Here is a 22,873-nt window from a genome sequence, read left to right as displayed (position 1 = left end):
CGATCAAGTGGTTGGGGTTGGGGGCTTCCACCCTCTATGACGGGTTTTGCCTGCCAAATAAGGCCGGCTGCGCCTCCAGCAGGAGTGTCTGACAGAATTAAAAAAATCAATTTGACTAACTCAATTATCATAAAGAATTGAAGATTCAGACATCATCTGGGAGAAAAATATGAACAAACCTTGTTCCTTTTGGGTTCTCGGGCTTCTGTCGCCGCGTCCTCGCCTCCTTCATGCTTCCTCTTCTGAATTAAGAGTAACCGAGTCAGAACAAGGAGAGAGCTCACTCCTATTAATCTATCTACCCATCAATTCATCCATCATCTTCTCTCATTGGCCCATCGACCCATTCATGCATCAATTAATCCATTCACATATAAGTAAAAGTTACCAATCTAACCCTCCATCCATTCACTCCTCATCCATCTGACGATCAATCCACGCATCTATCCATCCATACAGCTATCTATACATGCATCTATCCACCTATCCCTTCATACACACATCGATTTTTTTACCCATGATCCATCCATCCATGCACCTACGTATATATCCCTCATCAGCAAATCATTCTGTCCATCCCTCACTCATACATCTACGCATCTATCTATCCATCCATTTATTAATATATGTAGATAGAGAGATAGAGATGAAATACCTTGTCTTTCTTGTCTCTGTCCTTATCCTTGTCTTTATCCCTCTTTCGGTCTTTGTCTTTGTCTCTGTCTTTCTCCTTGCTCCGGTCTTTGTGGCGATGCTTGTGCTTCTTGTGCTCCTTGCTCTTACTTTCCTTGTCTCGGTGCTTCTTGTGCTTTCTACTTTTGTCCTTGCTCTCCTCCTTCACTTTCCCGCTAACAGTCGGTAATCCTCTATCCTCCTGCAGCAGCCAAAAAAACCCATTATAATGTTTAATCAAATTTTAATATGTGTAACTCTCGATTTGCTTCAAAGAAATCCATTACCATTTACTCTTTCTTTGTTAACAGATAATATTTATCCAACCCAGAGTTAATTCCAAAATAGATAGAATTTCTAACAAGCCGAAGCGTGTGAAATAGAGAGAGATATGGACATGATCGTAGGGTAGCATATATCGAGGTAAGTTGATCAGCATGAAGAATATACGGCTCTCTGAGGATGAGTGGTAGCTAATCCTCTACGACGATGAAAATTTAATCCTCTACGACAATGACAAAATAATCCTCCACGATAATGATTAGTTAATCCTCTATGAAGGATGATGAAGAGTCATCCCCACTTGGTCCACAAGGACTGCAGTGCCTTGCTCAGAGTTCCTCGACAATGATTAGTTAATCCTCTACAGGGGATGATGAAGAGTCATCCTCATTACCGTGCCCTTTGGTGCCAACATGACGACAATGAAATCGTCCTCATTATCTGAAAGACTAATGATGAGTATGACGAACATATCATTGTCAGAAGTTAAGTTGAGACAGCAGCTGGTGCTCCCAATTTTTTCTTTTTCATCGATAAATATTAGTGTCATTGCAAAATCCCATAGCAGAAACAACTAAAAGAGTGAAAATTACTTACAGCAGGGAGTTCCACGGGCGATGCTTCTCGAAATGGGAATGCGAGTCTCAGTGAATCGAGATCGAAGGGCCGAATGCCGGCGCCTGTCTCTCTCAAAGAGGCAAAAGAAGGGGAGATCGAATCGACAACGAACAGTTGTTCTAGCTCCATACCAACCCCATGCCTGATCTCAGTGTCGCCAGGGGCATTATGGAGATAATGAGTCTCTGATATAGGCACTGGCAGTGGCTTCCGGCAGAAGAATTCATGCTGGGCCTCTAGTTTGTAGTGGCTTATGAGATCAACAGCACCATTCAGCTCCCTGGTCCCTGAAAAGTTGATCATAATTTAGAGTGGAATTTGTTATCCGATTGGTGATTAGATAAAACGTACAAATTTATATCTTTGTGATGATCTATTTAACTTGTGATCTGACTACAAACCAAAACTAGGGTATTTCTGTTATTTCTTCCCACAAGGGACATTTCTGCATTTTAACATCGAGGTTGTTTCCCATTAAATATCCAAAGCCAGTCATCAGAATCTCAGTTTCCGAAACGGCCACTTGTGTTGCAAACTTCTTCTATGCTCCGTATTCCTAAGTCTGAGGTGATATTTATTTAACTTCCAATTAGATTGCCGACAACTGTAAATATATTTTGTGTCATTTCAGCTCGTCTGGGGAAATTTTGGGTCTTTTTCTTGGTAGTATTGTTTCCCTTTCAATACTTGTAGCCCCCTAAGGAGAGCAGATAATAACTTGCACCGCAAGTGGCTGATTTTTGGAGGCAGATCCTCTAGGCAGGGGGCTATAGTTTCTAAAAAGGAAACCACCCCGATGACAAAAAGACAATAATGCCCGTAGTGTGCTGCAATGGCAGAATTACTGTAACAGTGGTTGGGAATCTAATCAACTTTATTCTATTGATCTTCTCGTTATGAAAAGAAAGAGCTATAATCCCAGCCAATTAGCCAATTTCATAGGCTTGATCCTTCATATGAAAATCAGTTTTTAGTTTAAATAGTTGTGAAAATATCAGACATTCACCCCCAAATAAACTGGAAGCCAGAGACTAAACCCTTGACCATTAAAAACTCATCACAATTAGGAGTGGATAGTGTGATTCATTGATACTTATCACAACTAGGGCTATTTATTTTCTAGTGAGGGTTGTTTCTCTTTAAATATCAGTAACCCTCCAAAGGAGAGCAGGGAAGAAGTTGGAACAACTGCGCCCGATTCTTGGAAACAACTATTTACTGGGAAACAACTATAATGACGAAAGAAAAAAATGCCCCTGGTGGGCTGAAAAGACAGAAATACTCTAACAATACTTGGGGATCTTTGCAACCTGTATTGCTCTTCCCGTTATGTAGACAAAGAACTACAATGAAAAGAAAACCAAAGCTCCTCGTACCTCTCCCAAATTTCTTTGTATCCGATTCCATTCCATCAAAGCATTTTACTCTGCAGAGAATGAGACAATTACAGAGGCATAATTGGCAAATTTTCATCAAACAGATTGAATTTCTCAAAACATACAGCTCTAGACCCTATCCGACAACAATTCTGGCGTAGATTCCCCATGAAGAATTGAAAATGTAATGAAAGCAAAACCAGGGTACTAACGAGCATGCTTCAATGTAACGTTTCAGCATTTTCTTGCATATGATCACCACATGAATAAGCAGCAGATGACTGACAAGACCGCGACGAATAACTGAGCTAATCTAGACCCTCTCCTTAAAAAAAAATAGCCCTAATTGCAGCCGATTAATTCATATTCGTTTTTGAATATGAACATTTTGAAGATGACAAGAGCTTGCGCGACCAAGCTTTAACACTTATCCCGGAAGTTCGCAACACATAGAGACCAGTTTGTCCGACAAACAAATCATTAAAACCAGAGAATCATAAAAAACAAGGATGAATTCTCCAACACCGCCGATCCCAAAACGCTTACTTCAACAGGCAACCGACCATCTCCGAGCACAAAAAACTAAACGGCTACGAAATTACTTTCCGGCGAGAATACAGCCCAAGGAATCCGGCATTGAGGGCACCGAGTGACTCCAAATACGAAAAACGCCATGATCGCGGGAAAAATACCTAGAAGACGAATCGGGGAAGACGAAGACAGCCCTCCAAGGAATCAAATCAGAAGTGAAGAAGGTTCAAGGCGGACGACCTCGGGGTTCTTCCCAGCGACGCAGAACCCGCGGTGACGAGCCGCCACGCGGGCGATGGGGGAGATTGAGAGGGAAATGGGAAGGGGAGAAGGAGAGAAATCTTGGGTCGATGGTAAGTTTTAAGTTTGGCGAGGGATTTTTCTGGGTTCGCTGGTCTGCTCGCGTTGCGCCGATTTCGGAACAGCTACGCTGTTTCTCTTCTCTCCCTCTTCATCACCTGGAGTGTTGTGAGGAGAAGGGCCAACGGGTCGGGTTCGGATCCGGGTCCGGGTCCGGGCCCGGGTCATCTTACCGATAACCTGCCCTCACTCTTCTATGCGTTTTTGCCTACATGATAATAATAAATATGTTTTTTGTTTTGTTCATGTCGAAGAAATGTGATTCTCGTGGGACTTGAAACATAGTGTAAACAAATATGATTTTGTAAGAGTGAGTTGGGACTTGAAACATAGTGTAAACAAATATGAATTTAGCTAATCATTCAATAATGCATTTTTGCCTGCATGGCAATAAATATGTTTTTTGTTTTGTTCGTGTTGAAGAAATGTGATTCTCGTGGGACTTGAAAAATCGTGTAAAAAAATATGATTTTGTAAGAGTAAGTTGGGACTTGAAATATAGTGTTAGCAAATAGAATTTAGCAAATCATTCTATATGCCTTTTTGCCTGCATGGCAATAAATATGTTTTTTGTTTTTTCATGTTGAAGAAATGTGATTCTCATGGGACTTGAAACATACTGTAAACAAATATAATTTTTCCTAATCACTCTACCTGGGACTTGAAAAAATATATGTGGTTTTTATCAGGATAAAGATATTTGAGTTGGGACTTGAAACATAGTGTAAACAAATATGAATTTAGCTAATCATTATATATGTCTTTTTGCCTACATGGCAGTAAATATGTTTTTTTGTTTTGTTCATGTTGAAGAAATGATTCTCATGGGACTTGAAACGTAGTGTAAACAAATAAAATTTTTGCTAATCACTCTACATGGGACTTGAAAAAATGTGTGTTCTTGTTCAGGATAAAGACATTTGAGTTGGGACTTGAAACATAGAGAAAAAAAATATGAATTTTAGCTAATCATTGCATCTGGGATTTATTTTGTTTTGTTTATGGTAAATAAATGTGATTCTTATAGTTATTAATTATATCTGGTATTTTGCCTACATGGAGATGAGTATATATTTTTTTGTATAATACAAAGAAATGTGACTCGAGACTTGAAGCATAGTATAAACAAGTAAAGTTTTAGCTAATCATTTATTCTTGCTAATCACTCTTGGTGGTTTATTTCCTACGTGAGAATAAATATAATATATGTTCTATTTATGATAAAGAAATATGATTCACTTGGGACTTGAAAAATAGAGTGAATATATATGATTTAACTAATCATCCTTAAAGCTATTTTTTTAATACACATTCAGGTTATTCATTTGAGTTGCCAGCCAAGCTATGAGGAAAAAATCATTTTTTCATTCATTTACCGCACCCTGGTCCTATATTTTCTCATTTTGTTACTAATAAAATTGTATCACCATCAACAGGTAAGAGCTGGTGTGTTTTTTCACATGGCGACAAGGTAAGACACCTTTTGAAATGTGGAAAACGGGGTTACTTCTGAAGGATAATCATTTTAAATTGATATATTAATGTATAAAATAAAATCAATTTATGGGCCATCGACCAGATCTTATCTAAGTATCATAAATTTTTGTCGTCATATTCTAAACTGAATTTCCAGAATAACTTGTATAGTGTTCCGTTCTGTTTCGATATGATTTTTCAGTATCCTTTTTAATTTTATCAGCCTCTGATTGACGTATGTCAGTTCCACACATTTTTATTTGGACGAATAGAATATTAAAATCTTGTACATAAATAAAAACCACAATACTTAACCTGAGCTTGGTTTCTTGATTTCTCGTTACTTAACATGATGACATTCATGGATATCTTCAAAAGCTAAACTAGTTGGGTAATGTGAATAATTATTTGGAAAATAATAATTTAATAAAATTAAAATTTACAAATTCAAATTTAAAACAGAAGTCCTATTTATGGATATTATACGCTTTTAGTACCTCGTGTTAAGAAAACAAGAAATTGGGTATATTTTATTTCATGTTGATATTTGTAATACTTATGATCATGTTCCCAAAGAATATGATCATATGTATATTTTAAAGAAATGAAGAAAATTTCATAAACCAAAATAAATATTGATGTTTCATTAACACCTTTTAATGTATCTATTTTCATATAGTGATATTTATGCTAATGATGTATCATAGTATTATCTTCATATTATTCCATCGTTAATCACAGCCTTCATGGACACATTTAACGGAATACGGTTTGGATACGAAACTAATTAGATATATCAATGATGTGCCACAACTATAATTAGCACCACTTTACTCACTCCCTTTAAGGTTTTACAAAGTGATTAAGGGTTGATCCACAGAGAGAAAGTATTAGATCAATGTTATTTTGGCAAAAAATAGTAAAAAATTTTAAGGCGATTTAATGGAAAAATATATATTTGATGGCAAAAACATGTGGTTTATTCAGTAAAATGGAAGAAAATATGTAAAAGTAAATTCAATAAATGAAAGTAAGATTTATTTATTATTAATAAAGGTTAAAAATTTTATATGAATTTAAATTTTTTGGAATATTTAGGACAATATTCTGAAATTTATTACTGTTAACTTATGCCCTTTCTGGCACCCTGGTGGGACTGGTGGCAAAAATGGTGTGTGGTTTGGATTGACAAAACAATGTGGGCCACGGAATTAGGCAGCAGCATGTAGTGTAATAAAATGCCAAAGCTTTTGTAACATGTGAATTTTTTGGATGTGGTTGGTCGTGTTGGAAATATCTGGATCTTGGGTATCTTGTGAAATGATAAATTCCCTATGATGACAAGAGAAACAGGCAAAAAAGTTTAAATTGAACTCACTAAGCTTTTTGTCGCATAGATTAGGGCCTAAGATTGTGTTCTTTCTTATTTTTCTCCAGATCAGAGTATGGATTATCCCCCTTAAATATGATACAATCAGGAGACAATGGAACCAAGAATACTAATTCTTTCCTGTTGTCAAGAAAGAGCGGGGACATAATTCAAGGAGGGATAAAAAGAGGGAAAACAGAAGTTTAAATATAAGAGCCCTGATGCACTAAGCACTTATATTGTAATCTAAATATTTGGAGGACTGTGATATCCTGAATGTATCCTCGACTCACATTCTCACCCATCCTTCAATAGGAAAATATCACCCAAAGTTGAATAATGGTGCTAGTTCCACAAAAATTGCTTCCTGCTGACATGGTCTATAAAAAGGGCTAAGTTATTCATTTTCTTAAACTTGAGTATTGGGTCTCCCTGGTTTGGTCATGGATTGGGACCTCCCTCTTCTCAAAATTTCATCTATAAAAACCTCAATAAAATATAAAATAATTATGCTTGACTCAAATGAATCAAATGGGGCCAGTCCCATAACTAAATATGGAGAAATAGGACTTGGTAAATAATTCATGATTTTAATAATTTATTTATAAGTGAGGACTATACATGTTTAATGTAAAATAAATGACAAAATTAAGCATAAATGAAAACATTTATTAGTATTAACTTTATGTTATCAATTTCCCATTCTTCTTGTTGGCCCATGATCCTACAATTTGGCGACCGTGTGGACGGCAATGGATGGGTCCTAAAGTTCCTATATGGTATTGGGCCTTTGGCGACACTTCACTTTGGTCGCTGATCAGTGGGAACACCAGTCATGGTCCAAGCTGAAATGGCCGCATAATGGGTTTTTGCAGTTGACCTCTAGTCTCCTCTGAAGAGTTTTTTCCTTTTATTTGGGAAAAATATTATGGGCAAACAATATTTAATCTATGCCAAAAAATCTATTTTTCTATAAAAGTTCCCAAAATATTAAAAATAGGAAGTTGTACTCCAAAAAATGTGTAATTCCTCCAATTATTTTTTTATAAAATACAAGTAAAACTAAATGTCAAAAATTCCAAATCTGATATTCTTGAAATAACATTATTTTAAGAAAGACACGAGAATCACGCTGCATAAATTTTTTTATAAAATACAAGTAAAACTAAATGTCAAAAATTCCAAATCTGATATTCTTGAAATAACATTATTTTAAGAAAGACACGAGAATCACGCTGCATAAAATATGATACATAATATAACATGAAGTGAACTAATTGAATTTATTAATTAGAAATATATCGACGAACAAGATACTATTCAAAACATCGAAATACTTAAGTAATAGTTTTCTCATGAAAATGTTTAAAAGTTCACAAAAAATTTAATCATCATTGTTTCACGACTTCTTTGTTCCATAAAAATGTTGCGTTATTCAATATATTCATTGACGTAGCAAGATATTGATGTAGAGGGCCATACTCCAAAATTTTGAATTATTAAGTTATGTGCTATTACTTGGAAATTTTCGAATAATTTTATAAATGATCAAGTCACGAATTATTCTGTAATGATTTTGTTTCACCGAAAATTAATATTAGCACTCAGTTGATTGATATAAGTATAGAGTTACCATTGTGTGGATCAATACTGATCAAAGTCATGAAAATACAATAGACTTGTCAACCTAAATCAAAAGCTTACTAGAGTAGGCTGATGATTGAACAACCTGATCTTGGAAATGATCAAAACAGACTTATGGATCCGTTTCCCGATCAGATTCAAGGCAAGCAGATGGATCCATCAACCTATGAACCTGATCGAGCCACATACCCATTACCCTACTTTAGTTGGATTCATGACTCGTTGATGGTTCCATCGACATGATTACTTATTTAATTTGGATTAGTGCATGATCAATGATGATAATGTATGCAACAAAATTGAATCACAATCATACCTTTAAAACTAAGTAAAAAATGATAATTGAAACATCTTGCATAGAGTTGAAATTTATTTCATTTTGGTTCTTTGAATGAGTCATCATGAACTCCCTTATGGTCTGGTCTCAAAACATATATATTATGTCCTTAGCATGTTGAACCTGTTCATCTTCAAGTCGACAAGAAACACCATCACTCGGGGATGGATATTCTATCTGTTTTTGTCTCCCTAGGTGGGGATGGAACCCATGGAGATAGGGAGGGTACCCAAGAAAATACATACTTCATTTGGGGTTTCCTAATTTTATTAGTTGGAAATTTTCATAAAAACCACCATAGCTTAAGTATAATTATGCCATCCAATAAGCCTTATGTGTGTGACCTTGTAAGCCCATTTATCAGTCTAATTAATGACTCCATAAGCCCAACAACTCTTTATTGGCTTCACTAAACAATAGGAAACATACACGTTAATCAATTTAGTTCAATCAATTGTCGATTTACTTAATCTGAGGTGCCAAGCTGCATTGCACAATCCAGAGTGATACCTTGTCAAGAGTACCTTGTTAAGAGTGATACCTGATGACTCTAAAATATGTCATCAAATAATCAAGTTCTTAAGTTTAAATTCATTACAATTATCTTGTGAATTCATGCTAAGTTCATGCATATGTATTGTTTTATGAAATCACTAACCCCACTTGATTCTTTGAATCAAGTGGAATATATTTAACATTTTATGGCTAGTGAACATTCAGAAACAGGTTAAGAAGATCAAGGAAGAGAGGAGGATCAAGAGAAGTGGGCAAAAATTCAGTGGCAAAATTACGAAAATGCCCCTGGGCATGACTTAAGAGAAAACCTATAAATACTCTCTTGAGAGAGGAGTTTAGGTGTTCAGAATTTTCTCTAAGGAAACAAGGGCTTGGAGAAGAGGATTTCTGCACCCTCCAAGAGCTGCTGAGCATTGGAGTTGGGAGGAGAAACAAGCTGAAGATTATCTGAAGATCGAAGACCTCCACCTCGCCGCAAGGAAGTGACCTTGGTTGGAGTGAGTTCTTCAGTTCAGTGGTGTACTCTTCCCATTTCAGACAATCTCAGTTGGGGCTGGAGAATCATCAAAGGTTCTTCAGCATTTCCCAATCTGTGTTGTTGCTTTGTGTTAGTTTGAATATCAGTTCATAGTTTTTGTGTTTGTTTGTGTTTGTTTATTCCTTTGTTCAAGCTCCTATCAATCTACTCCACCTATCAGAAACCTATCTGCATAAACGAAAGTTTGCTTGAGCTCCTGTGCAGCGCAAGGGGCAGGCACCTGTGCGCGCACGCCACAGGCACCGCTGTGCGCTCGCGCACAGCAGCTGCAACCGCTGGTCGCACGGGCTTGTGCGCTTGCGCCGCAAGTGTTGCCGCACACCCGCGCGGACGTGCAACACACTTGTTCGAGCGTGTTGCAGGCGGGTGGGCGCTTTTGAGGCCGTGGCCGCGAGCTTGTGTCGCGCAGCCACGAGCCCACTCTGTGTGCACGCAGCTGCTTGCACCGCAAGCAGTTGTGAGCTCGTGCAGCTTCCCCCTGCGAGCTGCAGGTTCTGGTCGTGCATAATCAAACACCTGTTAGGTGTTTGATGAATTGACTAGACCGTAGTTGCAGCCCATTTCATTATTTAATTGAAACTATAGGATTCTGCTTGTGGTTAAACTCAGATTCTAATCTTGCGGAGTAATCCTGAGTGGTACAAGCTACTGGAAGAATTATCGAATTGGACTGTAGATATTTCTTTCCATTGCTGAAATTCAACATTCTGATCTGATAATTCAAAGTGAACCGAATACATTTTATGCTGTTTCTCTGCTCCCTGAGGATCGACCCTCACTCTCCCTAAGACGTGAGGTTATAAATTTTGTTATATAAGCTCTCAACCTCACACGATTATCTTGCTAAATAACCAGTAAAAATCACAGTAAAATTGAGCTTATCAATACCTCCTAGATTGACTTATGGTATTGCTACTTTTTCCACATATTTAGTAATGATGTATTTGGGAAATCATACAAGACTTCAGATCATCTTCCTCGAGTTCTGTACCCTTATATTGAGGGTGAACAAATCATGCAATTACCTTTGTGGACTTTTTGTTGTATTCAAGAAAATAATATTTGGAATCACATGATTAGGTTCCTGAATGTTTTAATCAAAACACAATCATCCATCCTCAAGAATTCATTATATTATGGACCACTTGTATAATTGTGACATGAACTAGCTTGGTTAATTAGTTATAAGGCCATGTGTAGATTCATATGGATCAATTAAGCGAACTCTTCATTTAAAGAGCAGCCACTATCTCCCCTTGGTATCTTATGAACCCATTTTTTGGTTGTTTAATTGCCATTTATACTTGAGTAAACCATTACAATTTTATAAGACCTTTACTCATAAAATAGTTTGACTATTTAGAGACAAGAAGGGTTATCTCCACCATGAGTGGATATTGGAGTTTTAATGTGTTCTTCATGATAATTAGGGAATTAGAAGAGACATTTTAATAAATTTTGAATATGGTGATTTGAGGTGGATGGTATTGATAAATATATAAAACAATAAGTGAATATACATATTTATTGAATTTTAATTAATAGTCATGTGGAATGATGATGAGGGTGTTATGGATTTAATATGATTGATGAATTAATGTAGATGTATATATGTTGAGAAGAAGAATGATGTCATTTGCACACACAGACTCACCGTAGGCCTCTACGTTATTCTAGGATTAAAGTATTTTGTGATAGCTTGAGAGCCACTGAATGGATTTTCTCTCTCCTTGTTAATCTACGTCCTGGATTTTCATTGTAGCACATAATTTTTGGAAACCCAAAAAAAGTTATATACCCCATTAAATCATTCAATTTTTTTTATTCAGAAATATATTAAAAATATATTTATTCTGATTTAGAACATAAAGTATCTTTGAATGCAATATCAAAATATTCTAAAAAATGTTCGTACATATAAATGATTTTTATCTCAGGAAATTTATGTCACCTGTAAAGTCTGACTTTTAAATTTATTTTCCTTTTAATGTGATGTCATGAAGTACCAAAATCTGAAAAATCAGAATATCATTCTAAAAATAGAGTCGATCATTTTAAGACTGATAACATGCATATATAAGAGTAAAAATGTAAATTATAAAATTAACCTAATAATTAGTGTGTTATCAATATCCTTGCATTAAATATTTCAAGATCAACCATATTTCTTTGAGAGAGATAATATAGTGTTATTGTATATAGATATTTTGATGCCCTTCTTGAATATCCTACTAATAATAATCTTTAGGATATGGATTTTGAAAAATAATTAATCAACCTATAATGATATTATAGTTACACATATCTTGGTCTTCATTATAAGCATCATACATACAGAATAACAAATATCATTTTATTATTCAATGTCCATCGGGATGTGTAATGCGTGATTGACTTCAATGCTATATACTTTCATACGCTGTCAATTACATTTGACTATGATCATTTATTTTATTAGAGCATGTCAATTATGATCATTTATTATTTCCTATTTGAATGAACCCATTGGCTTTCTTTTGAATCATATCATACTATGGAAATGGATCCATTGGTTTGCTTTTGAATATGATCATAGTAGGCACCAATAAATGTTTTATGGGTACTTCAACTTGAGGATTTTGGAAAAAAATAGATGCCGGGGAGGGAAAAACATGAATTTTTTCTAACATAGGCTATTGTTGCCTCCTTTTATGTGGCCGTAAGTAGTGATCCACAATGGATTCAGGTGGATGGGATGGAATGATCTAAACTAAGGGAGTTGAGAAGAAAATGACTATATGTGTGGGTAATCATGGTCTTGATTGACTTTTTCTGAAATTGATTATGCATCAGAATATCAAAATGAAGGTAGATATAAAAATTGAAAACATAAATAGAATAAAAAAAATCATCTTTACATGGACCAAAGGTGGAATTATTGATTTTGTAATTGATCCTCTTCAATCCGTTCAGAGCATTGGATCTCCTCTTCTTTCCATCAAAATATGTTTCCAGATGTCCATTTTCCTCTCCATCTAGTCTCATTAGTATGTGTATCAATTAAGGGTTCCCCTTCATGGAAAATTTCATGAAGTCCCATCCTTCAGAACAAGAGATTTAATGGGATTTTAATAAAATCCCATTAAATTAGAGTATATCCACTAATTTTTAAAAATACGATGTACGACCCCCTAGGCTCATGAAATCTTTATTGGCTAATCATATTAATTGGTTATTAATTAATGAAGGATTTAGCTAACATGATCAATAGGTTGAGTTTCCAGCCACGAGGGTGCTAAGCTACACCTCTTATCATTTTTTTGCTTCTTTTATTTGTCACACTCACTCTATTTGAATAGTTCTCACTCATACACATGTCATGAAATATTTTATTTAACTCATTCTACTAAAATTTATTCTTACTATCCTTATTATTGACTCTTGTATGTCTATTATTATCTAGGAAAACTAAAATGTTTAAGTTGTACAAGCACAGGAGAAATATTTCAGCCATATTTTCTCATCGAACAAGATTATGTGGATAGTGTTTTGAAGTAAAATATATTGATTGATTATTATAATCTTACTTTCTTGTATAAAATATATTTATTCACTATTCTACTATTTTTTTACTGTCCTTATTCTTATGTCTTGTATTGCTAACATGATCTGGGAAAACTAAAATGATTAAGGTGCACAAGCACATGAGAGATATTTCAGCCATATTTTCTCATCAGACAAGATTGTGTGGATAGTGTTTTAAAGTAAAAATATATGTATTTACTATTTTGTGTCTTTTATACATTTTCAAATATTTTTCTTAATGCGCGTCCCTGTTTCAGATATCTATAATATATAAAAAATTAGAGCCCCTCTAATAAAAATTCACGAACTAATGTTCTAAGCTATTATAATATAATTGGAGGTGATGATTATGGGAATTAAGGTTGGAGTAGAGGTTACAAAATAGCTTGATTTATGTTGGAGAAAATTATAGCTAGTTTTCATTCCACTCTACATAATCCAGGCTCTAGGTAATTTAAATGCATTATAAATTCTTTGGAGACACATTAATAAAAATGAAATATTTTTCTAAAATTTTGAAATATTTATAAAAATAAGGACAGTTTTAGAAATATATTAATATAGTTTAGACTAAATGATTTACCCAGTCAGAAATTAAAAAGGGATTATCGAAATAGGATCACATAATAGGCTCAGCATATGCATTAAAATCTCGATGATAACTCTAAAGATATGTGTGCAATGCTAAACTAGGCAATAGACCATGTAACATGAAGAGAAAACTTTAAGATCAAAATAAAGGTATAAAATTGATTAGAGTGTCCATCAAGGATCAGATTATAAGTATTAATTTTTTAATGGAATTTTAATGTGTGTTTCTGTGTTTGACTGCATCATGTATCATCTTTTTGAGAAAAAAGGACTTGTGGCTCATATTTTATGATATTAGGCATCAATTTGTCTCTTTAGTATTTATTATATTTTTGGGTGAAGATTTAGGAAGTATCCCTTCTAAATTTATGACTATGCATTAGCTTGAAAACTAAAATAAAATAAAATTTCCTAATTCCTTCCATTCTATCCCCCTTCACTTCATATATATATACATGCTTATAAATATAAAATTATTAAATAATATATAGTAAAATAAGTAAACTTTAAATCACCTTACTCAAAAGCCATGATCTGATCCTAAAACATATTGTATCCTACAAAATTTCCTCATGTTTGATTGGAACTCTACCAAATTATGGTAGAGATTATGGGGGAAAAACTCTAATAAAAAAGGTCACCAATGCACTATTAAACCACAGCCTTCTCATCTCACATCATAAGGAAAGCTCAAGTCACCCATGAAATATACATTTTATAAATGTTAGACACCTGTTTACAAATGAAATATAAATAAATAAGTGTAAAGATAAACTATGAACAAATGCACTTTGCATGCCATGTATCAAAACATATTTTTGTATAAGTTTTGAAAAAACTCACACTGTCCGTGTGCCACAAAAAAAATTGATGATAAAATTATTTAATCACAATCACTCGTCTAATGAACTCCACGGTTCCAAAATTGATGACATTTCAAGCGTTTCTGCTTTGTTGAATTGATTTTGGATCTCTAAACCTAGCCAATAAAATCCTTTACATACTTGGCTCGCATCTGACAAAAATGATGGATATGACTTTGGTTAGATATTTCGTGAAATGAAGCAATCTCATTTGGGTAAAGGGGTAAGATGTTAGGGACTTGTTACCTTTTGAGAAACAGGGACACGTCTAAAGGATAATAATAGTGGCAGTGTATATGGTACTCTTGAAAGATAGATATTGATGCGTCCTCGAGGTCATAAAAGACAGCTAAATGATGAATTATTGATATACATTGTTATAACACTCCTAGTTATGACATAGAAATGGACTTATGGCGGACTAGATGGAAATTTATCTTCGTGTCAAACTAAAGGCGATTCTTCAAAACTTGAGGAGAGTTAAGGTGAGATTGTTAAAAATGCAGTTGATTCACCTAGATCATAGAAGGCCAGAACTCCATCCGCTCTAAACTCACTAGTTTTGATCCCCATAAAACCAGAGCTAATTGACCTTGGTTTTCCATGATACCTAGATCATAGCATGATCTCCAAAAATACAGAATCCTAAACCTCATAAAGGAAACAATATGAATGCACATTTTTAGCATCTGTCCTATATGGGATACACCATGATATATGTACACACAGCACCTCTAGGAGCATCCATGTCAGCAGGGAGAGCATCAGAAAAACATCAGAATAACCTATCCTCTGAGGTCATCAAAGTGACAGTGTTCTAGTGCTAACATAACATGGTAATTTATATTGTTAACATGGTCTTTGTATTTTAACATTATTTTTATAACTTTTTTAGCTTGGTTGAACTCATAGATATAAGGTTCATGGGTTCAACTTGGTCAGTAGATATGCAAGGTTTTCATAATTCTCATTCAAAGCCTTCTTGAACATATTAGGTGACTTCTGTATTATCACAACTTTATGTTTGAAGAGAACATAAGATATGGGACTTTATTTGTGACTATCTCCAATACCTGGTCTAGGAACCTAGTTGGCCTTTGAAGTGATTAGGGTGATCTGGGTTAAATGGGTGTCACGTGTGTGTTTTGTTGGTTACTTTTAGTGTAAGATCAAGAGTTGAAATATAAATTTGTGTTTGACACTCATATCTGCCGAATTGACACAACACTCATCGTCAAAGGTCAACCCAGCAAACCAATTGACTAGTCTTTTAAGTTTGTTTTCTTATTGAGCCTATCAGCTTGATAATTAAATATAAGTTATTCATTGAATGTAATATTTTTGTATTTTACTAATTTTGTTACAAAAGTTGCCACTTGTAACTTTAACACCATTAGGGTAATTGATTATGGTTTAATGATAGTTTTGTTAGATAATATTTGGGGCTGGTTTAAATATTATTTATGAGTTAAAAGAATTTCAGAAATTACATTGATCTAAACAAGGTATGAATATAATGATTATAAACAGTATGATATAGATATTTAAAACATATATTAAACAACTAATATGATATAGATATTTAATACAGGAATCCAGGTGATGAAGATCCCTAAGATTGATACGTGGGTCTACAAGTGTTTTACTCCAAATTAAATGCTTATCTCTAAAATTGAATGGTGCGATAGAAGTTGGCTTTGATATAATTTTGCAAGTCATCGATTGTCTTTTCTCTATCTCTCTCTCCAGTCTTTCAATCTACCTATTTTTCTATCACAAATACGTGTAGATTCTATGTTGGATCTAAGGTGGTCAATCAGTTTTCTTCCTTCCAGCAAGTATGATCAGATGAGAAGATTACTTCCGCTTCTCGTGGACTTTTTTCTTTCAATTCTGATTTATGAATCCCCCTCTTAGTGAATTATTCACACGCCAAAGGGCCTCTTTCAAAAAGCATAAAAAAGTTAAAATTGGACCAGCAGATCCCTCTCTCCAGCACAGGAACAGAGAATATTTTTAACTAAGATGGTCGTGAATTTTTAAGTCGGATCATACTGTTTCCCACAGGTTGGCAGATTAGGGATAACTTTTTAACTTCCAAGAGGTGCAAGGGCCATATGATCATGGAACCATGATAAGATGAGGAAAGCATGAAGTGCAGGGTATAAATCGTCAAATTTGGACTGCACCCGGACTAAGTTGTGCAAGATTGCGATGCTTTCCACATTCCCAACGAGTATGACTTCATCGCAGGCCAAGGATCCGGCTTAGGATGAGTCCAAGACAAAGATTCTTTCCGGCTGATCATTTCTACGACGATGGGGAAGACAAGATTTGCAATCTTTGATGAATCTTTTCACCAGAGGAAGACAGACGACGATCACTGAGTAGCTGGGTGGGCGAGAATTTCTGCACAATCTGCAAATCAGGAATCCCAGAGCTCAAGTCATTTGATAAATATTAACATAATAGCATTCTGAATTAGTATAGATATCATGTGATCTATATACATCTATTAATGAAGACAGCTTATGTGTCAATAAATCGACACGTCCCAAACATATTAACTGAATTCAGATCGCTATTAAGGCTGCTATAAAAGACAATATCTGCATTTTATTTGACGTTCTTAAAGTAAGAGAACTGGACAGGAGTCAAGGATTCCAAGAAAGAATGAAAGAAACAGAGAAGATGGTCACCTTGGAGCAGGAATGGCCAAAACGTCTGCACCATCTGCAAAACAGGACTCCAAATTTAAGCTCAGTTAATTATTTGACAGACACAAGACATATAATTGCAAACCTGGAGATGATATACCAGGAAGCAGTGGGGTTGTGATCAGGGATATCCTAGAGCTCTGTTCTTCCTGGGAGAGGAGAGGGAGAAGCTGGTCATCGGGCGGCGGCGGCGGCGCCGGAGGAGAGCCTCTGCTGGCGGTCAAAGAGATCGTCGGCAATTGCCCGCCGGAGGGTCTCGGCGGAGTAGACGAGGCTCCTCTCCGCCTCGACCGGCCTCGCCGGCGGCGGCGGCGGCGCGTTCTCCCTGGGGTCCCTCCAGGCGTAGGCCTCCTCGTCCTCCGGCTCGCCGGCGATCTGGCATATGTTGTGGAGCACGCAGCACGCCACGACGGTCTGCGCGGCGTGATCGGCGCCGACGTCGAGCTCCCGGAGGATGCGCCACCGCCCTTTGAGCAGCCCCAGCGCCGCCTCCACCGACGCCGCCCGGCCCTTGGCGGCGGCGGCATCGAACGCCCTCTCCGCCGCCGCGGCGGGGGCGGCGTCGCCGAAGGGCGTGAGGAGGAAGGGCAGCAGGGGGAAGCCGTGGTCGCCGACGACGAAGGGCCGGACCGGGACGCCGCGCACGGCGGCGACGGCCTCGCCGAGGATGTCGCCGCCGGCGAGGCGGCGGTAGAGGAGGCTGTCGCGGAAGTGGGCGGCGTCGTCGGCGGCGCCGGGCGCCTTGACGCAGACGTCCCAGAAGATCTTCCGGGCGTCGGCGACGGTCTGGAGGAGCACGGCGGGGAAGCCGCGGCGGGTGCGGAAGGCGGCGGGGGAGGCGGCGGGGGCGCGGCGGAGCCGAATTGGGGAGGCGGCGACGGCGCCGCAGGCGGCGGGGAGGGCGGTGAGGTCGCGGAAGCTCTGGACGGTCTGGAGGAGGCGGTGGCCGGTGGGGACGCGGACGTAGTCGGGGTAGAGGCGGGTGGCGAGGAGGCGGGTGACGGCGTTGGTGGCCTTGGCGACGAGGGCCGGGGCGAGGCGGTGGGAGCGGGAGAGGGCGGCGGGGGAGGCGGCGCCCGAGAGCCGGGCGAGCGAGAGCGACACTACCAAGGCGGGCGGCAGGGGGAGGGCGATGGCCGCGAGGTGCGGCGAGAGGGTCTCGACCAGGGCGGCGAAGACGGGGTAGGAGAGGCCGTACTGGGAGCGCCATTGCCGGTCGCGGGCGGCGGGGTCCATGGACCAGATGCGGCCCGAGGAGAGGGACTGGAAGGCGGCGGAGGGGGAGCGGCGGCGGCGGCGCCGCCGGGGGGGGTCGGGGCGCCGGCGCTGGCCGCGGGAGGCGGCGTAGGAGAGGGCGGCGGCCACGGCGAGGAAGAGGAGCGGCGCCGGGGAGGCGGCGGCGGAGGAGGATTGGAGAGGCGAAGGCCCGCCGACGGCCGCGGCGCTGGCGGCGGCGGCGGCGGCGGCGGCGAGGGTGGACGGCGAGGCCGCCGCCGCCGCGTCGGAGAGGAGCGGGTGGAGGTGGTTGTGCAGCAGCAGCAGGTTCGACAGCACCAGCAGCACCGCCGGATCCATGATCAAAGATGATGATGATGATCAAAGATGATATTGATGATCGAAAGGAAGATGGGGGAGATCGGCGAGGTTCTCAAGAAGGGGGCGGCGGGAGGGCGAGGGGAAAGACTGTCTTCGCTTAGGGTAGGAATTTACGGGGGGGTTGCTGAGAGTGCCACGTACCCCCTTGTTCGCCCCTTGCTTGATTTCTCTGGTTCACGCATGAGGGATTTCTACTAAGGAGAAGAAGCTAGAAGAACAAGGGAGAGAAGAAGAGGAAAGGAGAGGTGGGTATGAGAAACTAAAAGTAGATAGAAGAAAGTAGAGGAATAAGAAGAAGAAGAAGAGGAGGAGAAGAAAAGGCTAGAAGAAGAAGATGAAGAAGCTAGGGGAATCTAGAGGAAGAAGTTACAAGAAGAAGAAGACATAAGATACTAGAAGAATAAGACGCCATGACACAATATGAAGATTGAAGACATAAGATGAAGATTGAAGTAGCAAGAAGAAACTCAAAACTAGAAGAAGAAGAAGAAGAGGAAGAAGAAGAAAGTAAAGCAAGAAGAAGAACCTAGAAGATTATAAAGGTAGTAGGAGAAGAAAAGAAGAAAAATAAGTAGTTATAAGATACTAGAAGATGAACCTAAGAAGAAACTAGAGGAAAGAGAGGTAGGTGTAAGAAACTATAAGGAGCTAGAAGAAGAAGAAGCTATATGAAACTAGAAGTAGATAGAAGAAGAAACCTAAAGAAGAAAAAGAACAAGAATAAGCAGCTAGAAGATACTAGAAAACCGAGAAGAAGAAGAAGAGAAGAAGGGAAAGAAGGAGAAGACAACGAAGAAAGAAGGCGAAGATATTGGGGAAGAGAAAGGAGAAGAAAAGGCAAGAAGAAGATGAAGAAGAAGCTAGGGGAATCTAGAGGAAGAACCTACAAGAAAAAGGTCGAATTAGTAGCTATAAGAAACTAGAAGAAGAAGAAGCCATAAGATGCTAGAAGAAGAAGAAGAAGAAGCTAGAAGAAGATGACTATAGAAGAATTAGCTAGAAGAAGAAGAAGATGGAAGCTAGAAGGAAATGAAGTACGAAGAAAAAGATAGAAGATAAAGCAAGAAGTAGAGAAGAGAAGGTGGAGATGAGAAGAAAATAAGTAGCAATAAAAAACTAGAAGAAGAAGAAGCTAAAAGAAGAAGAAGATGGATAGAAGCTAGATGAAACTTAAGTAAGAAGAAGAAGCTAGAAGATAAAGCAAGTGGAGAACAAGAAAAGAAGAAAAATTAGTTATAAGATACTAGAAGAAGAAGAAAAAGAAGCCATGGAAAACTTGAAGAGGACGAAGCTAGGAGAAACTAAAGTAGGAAGAAGAAGCTAGAAGATACTAAGAAAGAAATAGGAGAAGGAGAGAAGAAGAAAGAGAAGGAGAGAAGAAGAAAAGGCAGTATCTATAAGAAACTAGGAGAAGAAGCAAGAAGAAGATAAAGATAGAAGTAGCTAGGAGAAGAAGCCGGAAAAAACTAAAAGAAGCTAGGAGAAACTAAAAGAAGAAGATGGACAGAAGCTAGAAGAAACTTAAAGAAGAAGAAGCTAGGAGAAACTAAAAGAAGAAGAAGCTAAGAAGAAGACAGATAGAAGCTAGAAGAAACTAAAAGAAGAAGAAGAAGAAGCTAAGAAGAACACAGATAGAAGCTAGAAGAAACTAAAAGAAGAAGAAGAAGAAGCTAAGAAGAACACAGATAGAAGCTAGAAGAAACTAAAAGAAGAAGAATAAGCTAAGAAGAACACAGATAGAAGCTAGAAGACACTAAAAGAAGAAGAAGAAGAAGAAGAAGCTAAGAAGGAGACAGATAGAAGCTAGAAGAAACTAAAAGAAGAAGAAGCTAAGAAGGAGACAGATAGAAGCTAGAAGGAACTAAAAGAAGACATATAGAAGCTAAGAAGGAGACAGAGAAGCTAGAAGACACTAAAAGAAGAAGAAGAAGAAGAAGCTAAGAAGGAGACAGATAGAAGCTAGAAGGAACTAAAAGAAGACATATAGAAGCTAAGAAGAAGACAGAGAAGCTAGAAGACACTAAAAGAAGAAGAAGAAGAAGAAGCTAAGAAGGAGACAGATAGAAGCTAGAAGGAACTAAAAGAAGACATATAGAAGCTAGAAGGAACTAACAGAAGAAGCTAATAAGAAGACAGATAGAAGCTAGAAGATATTAAAAGAAGAAGCTAAGAGGGAGAAAAAGAGGAAGAAGAAACCACAAGAAGAAGAAGAATAAGGTAGAACAAACTAAAAGAAGAACAAGAAGAAGCCACAAGAAGAAGAAGAAGAGGGCAGAACAACCGAAAAGAAGAACAAGAAGGAGAAAAAGAGGAAAAAGAAAACACAAGAAGAAAAAGAAGAAGAAGGCAGAACAAACTAAAAGATGAACAAGAAGAAGAAGAAGAAGGGAGACGAACTCTACAATCACCAAGCTCCGCAAACGCCACCCATCAGGAAGAAGAAGAAGAGGCGGCCACGGTCCTGGCGAAGCGCTTGAGCGACTCCCCGGAGATGACCCTTCGGGCGGCGAGCTCCCCGGCCATCTCCATAGCCTCCGCCCTCCGCCCTTTACAAGCCAACCCCTCCACCAATATCACATACGTCGCCTCATTCGGCCGGCACCCCTTCCCCACCATCCCCGCCAGCGCCTCTATCGCCTCCTCCACCCTCCCCACCTTGCAATACCCCAAAATCACCGCATTATACGTTATCACGCTCGCCCTGAACCCCCCCCGCCTCTCCATCTCCCCCACCAACTCCTCCGCCTCCCCCGCCATCCCATCCCTGCACAGGCACGACACCAGCAAGTTATAAGTCACCTCGTCGAAGCCCACTCCTTCCTTGGCCATTTCGGCCACCATCTCCACCGCCCTCTCCCTCTTCCCTTGGCTCCACAGCCCGCCCACCACCGCGTTGTACGAGCTCGAGTTCTTCCCCTTCATCTGTCTCAGCACCTCCACCGCCTCCTCCGCCATCCCCTTCTTGCAGAGACCCCCCATCACCGCGTTGTAGTTGATCACGTCCGGGGGGCAGCCCTTGGCCGCCATCGCCTCCATCACCTCCACCGCCGCGGCGAGCTTCCCTTCCCGGCAGAGCGCCGCGATCAGAGAGTCGTAGCTCTGCGAGTCCGGCTTCAGCCCTTTGCGCAGCATACCCTCCATAGCCTCCTTGGCCAGCCCCGCCATGCCTTGCTCGCACAGAACGCCGATCAGGGCTCGGTAGGTCGCCGCGGTGGGGGTCACCGCTCTTTGGGACATTTCGTCGAGCAGTTGGAGCGCTTGGTCGATGAGGTTGGCCTGGCAGAAGCCGGCGAGGAGGGCGGCGTAGGCGGCGGCGTCGGGCTCGCCGTGGCGGTCGAGGAGGGCCATGGCGCGGACCGCCTTGGCGACCTGCCCCCGGGAGGAGAACCCCTTGATGAGCTTCGCGCAGAGGGCGGGGTCGGCGCGGCCACCGCGGCTGAGCAGGTGCTCGAGGAAGTAGAGCGCCTCGTCGAGCTTACCGGCCTTGAGGGACCTCGCGAGGAGCCTGCCGAAGCGGGTGTCCTTGGAGTGGACCGCCATGGGAGCGGGATCGGCGCGCAGAGAGAGAGACGAGGAAGAGGAAGAGGAAGAGGAAGAGGGAGAGAGAGAGGGTTTGGCCTTGGGAAAGGGGCGATTGGCGCAGAGGAAGACGGAGGAGCGCGGCGGGCCGGGGGAGTGGAGCTCGAGCAAGCGGGGCGTACCCGCCATGGACGGCCGGTCGAGCTTTCGCGAGGTTGCAGAGGATGAGATTCGGGAGAAATTGTAGAGGTCGTAGTTTTGTAGCCCAAGGAAGAAGACGATCGGACGGCGCCCGTGCGTGCTG

General features: G+C 39.7%; 3 protein-coding genes across 5 annotated transcripts; all 3 read right to left on the bottom strand.

The window, feature by feature from the left end:
- Positions 1-7: 7 nt before the first annotated feature.
- Positions 8-3,992, bottom strand: LOC144710345 (putative mediator of RNA polymerase II transcription subunit 19b). 2 transcript variants are annotated; one of them, XM_078584090.1, is made up of 6 exons: positions 3,720-3,992; positions 2,949-2,998; positions 1,552-1,859; positions 656-874; positions 180-242; positions 8-88 (listed from the first exon to the last, which is right to left on the bottom strand). In XM_078584090.1, exons 2-6 carry the CDS (start codon positions 2,977-2,979, stop codon positions 35-37), a joined length of 675 nt encoding a protein of 224 aa, XP_078440216.1. In that variant the 5' UTR covers positions 2,980-2,998; positions 3,720-3,992; the 3' UTR covers positions 8-34. The 2 variants fall into 2 exon arrangements, with proteins under 2 accessions (XP_078440216.1, XP_078440215.1); XM_078584089.1 differs by having other exon boundaries at positions 3,641-3,989.
- A 13,057-nt stretch (positions 3,993-17,049) lies between these two features.
- Positions 17,050-21,234, bottom strand: LOC144710342 (PIF / Ping-Pong family of plant transposase). Of its 2 annotated transcripts, XM_078584085.1 has the most exons (3): positions 17,555-21,234; positions 17,437-17,470; positions 17,050-17,155 (listed from the first exon to the last, which is right to left on the bottom strand). In XM_078584085.1, exon 1 carries the CDS (start codon positions 19,027-19,029, stop codon positions 17,629-17,631), a length of 1,401 nt encoding a protein of 466 aa, XP_078440211.1. In that variant the 5' UTR covers positions 19,030-21,234; the 3' UTR covers positions 17,050-17,155; positions 17,437-17,470; positions 17,555-17,628. The 2 variants fall into 2 exon arrangements, with proteins under 2 accessions (XP_078440211.1, XP_078440212.1); XM_078584086.1 differs by lacking the exon at positions 17,050-17,155 and having other exon boundaries at positions 17,540-21,234.
- Positions 21,235-21,381: 147 nt separating this feature from the next.
- Positions 21,382-22,873, bottom strand: LOC144710343 (uncharacterized). Its single transcript, XM_078584088.1, has one exon. It carries the CDS (start codon positions 22,756-22,758, stop codon positions 21,481-21,483), a length of 1,278 nt encoding a protein of 425 aa, XP_078440214.1. The 5' UTR covers positions 22,759-22,873; the 3' UTR covers positions 21,382-21,480.

This window comes from Wolffia australiana, chromosome 12, assembly GCF_029677425.1.
Source record: "Wolffia australiana isolate 7733 chromosome 12, ASM2967742v1".
Classification (NCBI taxonomy): Eukaryota; Viridiplantae; Streptophyta; class Magnoliopsida; order Alismatales; family Araceae; genus Wolffia; species Wolffia australiana.
Note: the sequence above shows the minus strand (reverse complement) of the source record. Positions and strands in the feature narration are given on the sequence as shown.

Bases quoted from the DNA above. Each gene is read 5' to 3' on its own strand.
- LOC144710345 (XM_078584090.1), bottom strand. From the start codon at position 2,979: ATGGAATCGGATACAAAGAAATTTGGGAGAG. The intron at 1,860-2,948 runs GTACGAGGAGCT...TCAACTTTTCAG, and splicing joins TACAAAGAAATTTGGGAGAG to GGACCAGGGAGCTGAATGGT. The intron at 875-1,551 runs GTAAGTAATTTT...TGGCTGCTGCAG, and splicing joins CGCCCGTGGAACTCCCTGCT to GAGGATAGAGGATTACCGAC.
- LOC144710342 (XM_078584085.1), bottom strand. From the start codon at position 19,029: ATGGATCCGGCGGTGCTGCTGGTGCTGTCGAACCTGCTGCTGCTGCAC.
- LOC144710343 (XM_078584088.1), bottom strand. From the start codon at position 22,758: ATGGCGGGTACGCCCCGCTTGCTCGAGCTCCACTCCCCCGGCCCGCCG.